Source organism: Apaloderma vittatum, unplaced genomic scaffold (genome assembly GCF_000703405.1).
Source record: "Apaloderma vittatum isolate BGI_N311 unplaced genomic scaffold, ASM70340v1 scaffold4799, whole genome shotgun sequence".
Lineage (NCBI taxonomy): Eukaryota > Metazoa > Chordata > Aves > Trogoniformes > Trogonidae > Apaloderma > Apaloderma vittatum.
This window is the reverse complement of record NW_009733389.1, coordinates 52,268-58,267: the sequence shown is the minus strand read 5'-3', so window position 1 is coordinate 58,267 and position 6,000 is coordinate 52,268. Positions and strand designations below refer to the sequence as shown.

Below are 6,000 nucleotides of genomic sequence, written 5' to 3'. Positions count from 1 at the left end.
TGGTCTGGCCCATGTGGTGGTGTTGGGTCATAGGCTGGACTTGATGATCTCAGAGGTCTTCTCCAGCCTCAACAACTCTGTGATTCTGCGTGAAACGTAATGCAGCTTCACTGAAGCTACCTTCCCACCACACATGTGGTAATCTTACCTTCATTTTGCACAAAAAAATGTGTCCTAAGATATGACAACAAATTCATGTGGATAAAGGTGAACAGATTATACTATATATATATATCTCTATACATACATATGTGTATATATATAGATTGTATAACATATACACACAATACATCATACACACATACACATACACACACACGCATATATATATCATCTGTATGTAGACTGTGTATATATATACTATACATGTGTGTAAATACTGGTTTTAATAATGCAGCCTTCAACCTTGCATGTGTATTCCTCCCTCACACACAGACATTCCTTCTCGCACTGTGCACCAACTTCTGTTCTGCCAAATGACCTCTGCAAAATTTACAGTGAAGGGGACAGGACTGAGGCCTTACTGTATGAAAGCATACAATGATCTTGAATCTACGTTCAGTTTTCTTTAGATGCAAGGATCAGAGGAAGATGTTCATCTTTGTTATATGTTGAAACTCCAACAAGGTTTCTTTATCTAACAGATTTGATGTCAAGTTTCTGTGGGCTTAAATGCGAGGGACTGAAGCGTAATGCTATGAAGAAGGTCCTGAAACAGATGTGATAGCATTAAATGCTGGCAAACATGTCAAGATTAGATAACTGTTCCTGAAACAATACCCTTTGAAGAAAAAGAACTACAAAGTAAAAATTTTTCCACTGGAGGAACTCTGTGTGCTTTAAAGCAATAACTAATTTCTGTCTCCAAGATTAACCTAAAACCCCAGCAATACACTTATTTGTCTTACTTGAAAATTAACAAATACAGTCAAAAGCACTTCCACCTCAAGGATCCTGGCTATTTGCCTTGACTTACGCGCTTATGAAGACGCTCTGCTTCCTCCTGATATGCAGCAAGTTGTTGTTTCCATTGTTTTACGTTGGCAGTGGACTCCAGCAGGGCTGCTGTGAGCTTAGCATTATTACCCTTGAGCGTGGCCAGCTCTGCCTCCCAGTGCTTGCTGATTGTCGAACTGCAGAGATAGAATGAGACTGGTCAGACTGGTCGCTAGATCTCTTAATTTTCAAAATTCTTCTTAATATGTCTTATAGTTTTTTTCAAAATCATAGAATCATAGAATAGTTTGGGTTGGAAGGGAACTTAAAGATTATCTAGTTTGAAGCCCCCTGCCATGGGCAGAGACACCTCTCACCAGACCACAGTGCTTAAGCCCCATCCAGCCTGGCCTTGAACACTTCCAGGGAGGGGGCTTCCACAGGTTCTCTGGGCAACCTGTTCCAGTGCCTCAACATCCTTGCAGAAAATAATTTTTTCCTAATATTTAATCTAAATCTACCCTCTTTCAGTCTGAAACCATTACTCCCCATCCTATCACTATGCTCCCTGATAAAGAGTTAAAACCAAAGATATTTATACATATAAGCACAAGATAAAGAGATACAATATCCAAGACTAACAGACTTACGCAAAAATCCTATGACTGGCTGTCCAAATGAGAATCCAAATGCTCAAATCATCAACATTATAAATTCAGAAAATGTAGATAGATGATTATTGGGAAAAAAACTCTACTCTTCCAGTTCAACAGGGTATTTTTTTTAATAATATGTTAAGGATGATGAAATCTACATCAGCTTCCCAAAAGCAACAACATGTAATTCTAGAATACATATATGATTAGTCATTATTTGAATACATATGTACTGAGTGAAAGTGCTTTTCTCATCTACTTTATGAAATATATTGTAGAAAACTGTATATCACCAACCTGAGTAAAGAAAGCTAATGTAGTGCTTTAGAACTACAGCTTACTTATCTTAATGCAAACCTTCTATCCCTGAAATATACCTTCTTTATTAAATACCATATTTAATTCGAACTTGAAAACTCAAATATCTTGAATTTCAACATCATAATAGTTTTAATATGTCTTTCCTCAGTAATATCAGTAAGGAGACTAAAGAACAAGGCGCACAGAGGCATTATTACTTTATTGCAAAGAAGCAGCTGATGTTGGGGTTTACTGAAGTAGCCTATGGAGGAACACTCATTGCCTACAGTTTAGTCGTCCTCTGGACAAACTCAGGGCTTTAATTTTCAGAGATAATTAGTTCACCATCATCCACAGGCCCTATCTTTGCACTCAGTAGGCAGGGGGAAAACATCTCAGACACATCAGATGAACATGTCAGTATGCAAATAGCTCATTAACATCTACTTACATAATACTAACATAACCTATGAGGTGCACACCTACATGGAAAATACATAAAGAAAATATTTCATTCTGCCCAACTGGCTTATTATTAAAGGCATCATTGAAAACCAAAGATCTGTAACTCTGGCCAAAATGATTTTGTTTATAGGTTTGTGATGAATTAGAATGAATTATTATAATATATTTTTTTATTATAGTAAATATGTTTTAAGATGCTTGATTTAATTATATATTATTACTATTCTACATGTAAGTTTACGAGTTTATTTGAAATTTGTACATATGAACAATGAAATATTCTGTCATCATTTTGTCCACAGAGTTTGTTTCTTCCATTTCATGCATATATGCACAGCCCATCCCACCAAAGCATATTTCAAAAATATTATGACTCCTACAAATGCTCCTTAGGTGTTCAAAATCAATCAGCCACCAAGGAACATTCATTACCATTTCATATCACATCTACTGTTTCACTAATACAAGATGTCTGATTCTTCCATGCTCCAGCATTTCCTTCCAAGCACGCTGCTTCGTCCCCGTGAACAGAAGTACATGTTCCTTCAGAAGAGCAATACAAGATCTTTCAAACTGCTCTTGCATTTCATGATCTATTCCCCTAATCAGAAGTTCACCACTGGAAATTTTAAATCTTAAATGACTACACTAAAAGAATGATAATCTTACTTCATCGGGGAACGGACTCACAAAGAGGATGAGAACTTCTGTAACACCTACTCTTCCGTTTCTCTGATCAGATTTACTTTTCACTTACAGTAGTGCCGAAGATAAATTCTATAAAAATATGCTAAAAAACCCCTAGTTAATTATCATATTCATAACTCCTCCTTGACATTCTGATCTGGCAAACAAATATCCATTCCAGATATTTCATGCAAGTAAGTAGCTCTATTTAGTAGTCCTGCTATGGCAGGACTAGTAGCAAATTGAGCATGCCTGACACCTTTACAAAATGTGCCTTACTCCTCATCTTTCCCCACAGAAGAAACAGACACATAAGATTTTATATTGATGCAACACATCAGATTAAAAGCTTTGTATCTGGGACAATGATTAGAACCATTTGATGACTTAATATCCTAATTTAATATGCAAATGGACGTGGTGAATGGATTTTTTTTTCAATGCAATAGTGTGTATAACCATGATACAAGGTAAACTTCTAAGCCATGAAGAACCCAGAAGACAGACTCTCAGGTAGTGCTGAGTAACAATGCAAGGAGGATTCCTGTCCTGTTTCACCTTTGCCCACTGCCCTTACTACTCTGCCAACAAAACAGTCAGAAGGTCTTAAATTATTACTTGTATATTGGAATGTCAGCATTAAATATGAAGCACATATTTTGTATCGTTGCTATGGTTACCGTGGTTCAAAAGTTAGCAGGTTTCTTTGGAGCTGGTTGGTTTTAAATTGGTTGTCTAAAATATGAATGCACCAGTGTTATTTTTCAGTTGTACTTTTTATCCCTAAGAGATCTACATAGCGGGCAAGAAAATGTCAATTGTAATGCAGATATTGTTTTTTTTAAAACATACGCTGTTTTTTTCTACAAATAGTTTCTATGGTATCTTCTACAGATTCTGCTATGGCTCCATAAAATAGAAGCACATTACTTAAACCAGTCTAGTTTTGTATCTCATAACACCCAATGGCTGCTCAATTATTTAGACTTGTTTCTTCTTGCATTCTCTGACAAAAACACAAAGATGTTATGGATACCACACCAGGAAACACAAAGTTAGCAGTGGATTTATTTGTATTTAGATTAATTATTTTAGAACTGGATAAAAGCACACCCTCAGCAGGCTGTTCTTAAGATGGACTTAAAAGTATCTCCATTGCTGCCTACACCTGCAGAGCTACGTTCACTCATCAACGCTTCCAGAGGAAACGCTGAGAAACACATTGTTCAGACATGATGAGAATTCTCTTTCCGAAGGGATGCTGATGTTGGGGTTTACTGAAGTAGCCTATGGAGGAACACTCATTGCCTACAGTTTAGTCGTCCTCTGGACAAACTCAGGGCTTTAATTTTCAGAGATAATTAGTTCACCATCATCCACAGGCCCTCGATGCATTACATTCTTTTATAGGAAACACCCGCACAGCTCTTTCAGCTTTTCTTAACAGCTGTAAATATCTAAATTAAACCCTCGTGTTCTGAGATAATTTGTTCTAGGAAGCAGATGAAATATAAACACCTACTTGGTGATCAAATTGATCCAAATTGCAAACCAACTTCTACCAGAATAGTCTTCAGTTTTGCATTGCGGTGGAAAGAGCAAATCTGTATGTATTCAGTGGGGGACATGGGCATACACATCTGCAGCCCTGTGTGGCAAGAATTCAACGTGCATACACGTTTTTTTTTGTTCTGAAAGCCACCCACCCCTTTGCTGGCAGTGTCACAGTTTTAACAGATTTTCTTCAGACCTGTCAGAAGTAACATCACTGCCTGCCTGGCATACTCAAAGCTTCAAGATGGTCCTTTAAAAAAAGAGTCATACTTAACACTCCTGCTTGTTGCCTGTTTCTCAGCATGGAAAGCTCCAGCAAACTTTTAAAAATACCTTAGCAGAGAACAAAGTCTGGTCATTTCCCTTGTGAAACTTCTGAACATCTGAAAATAAGAGAACACGCTGTTTTGCATACATTACTACATTAGTGCCAGAACAACAGGGAGAATGGGCCTCTACTGGACAGTAGCAAAACGTGAGTTTTATTGGCTTAACTGATCATGCTATTAAAAAAAAAAAGCTTTAAACAGAAGTTTAGGTCTGATGAGACTATCTTGACAATGACAATTGTTCATGGGATTGCGAGCATTTGTTAGTGAGCCAAAAGTGAAAACTCTTTTGACAACCCTTGGTGCTGGCCACAGTATGTGGTATGTGTGGAGTATCAGACATGCTCTCAGTCAGAACACTGCATGGTGCTTCACTGTCAAGACTAAGAATTCAAAGTCAGATATTTAACATCTGCGGCATCGGTAATTCAGACACTATCACAAAATACTCCTAGGACTGCTGGCTGGTATCACACAGCCTAATGGTAACACCCCTGAAAATTACAGTAGGAGTCAATGATCTTCCATACTTGCAGGCATTCTGACCAATTAACATCAGGCCAATCTCCTTTCTCATTGGGGATTAGTTGCAACCCCAGTAAGTCACTGAGGAATAGCCTTGCTATCTGTCCATCTGTGACCTGAATAGAGTGCCAGAGGCTATAAATGCATGATTATCTTTCTCTGCAAAGTAGGTCACTTAAGGAAAATTAATCCGAAAAGCTTCAGCCACTGCGTTCAGCCAGTTGGAGAAGGCTTGTGAAGGCAGGGGGCGGGGAGCACACATTAATGAGTTGCATTCAGAATGAAGTTATTTTGAGAGATGCCTTCATGAAACAAAAGCAGCTGAAATCAAGAGATGTTTTCTGCTTTTTGAATCAGTATTGCCTATTCATTATTTGCTGAGCTGCATGCAGTACCAACATCGTTTAAGCTTTATTTGAGATTTAGAGAAATAAAATGTGTGCAGAATTCTGCTTTATTAATATTTCATGGGGTTTAATATGGGATTCATTGCATAAAATGAATTAATTCGAAAACTGGATTTCTTACTATAGTGCAGTCATGGTTTC

At 37.6% G+C, this 6,000-nt stretch overlaps 1 protein-coding gene across 1 annotated transcript in view; it reads right to left on the bottom strand.

Annotated features, from left to right (window-relative positions):
- Window positions 1-958: 958 nt before the first annotated feature.
- The window catches only part of LOC104278774 (homer protein homolog 1), a gene marked incomplete at its 5' end in the record, with an annotated part of 45,803 nt that continues 40,761 nt past the window's right edge, over window positions 959-6,000 (bottom strand). Inside the window, one exon of the mRNA XM_009875858.1 lies at window positions 959-1,133. Within this exon, the coding sequence (XP_009874160.1) occupies window positions 959-1,133 (175 nt within the window). The remainder of the gene's footprint in view (window positions 1,134-6,000) is intronic.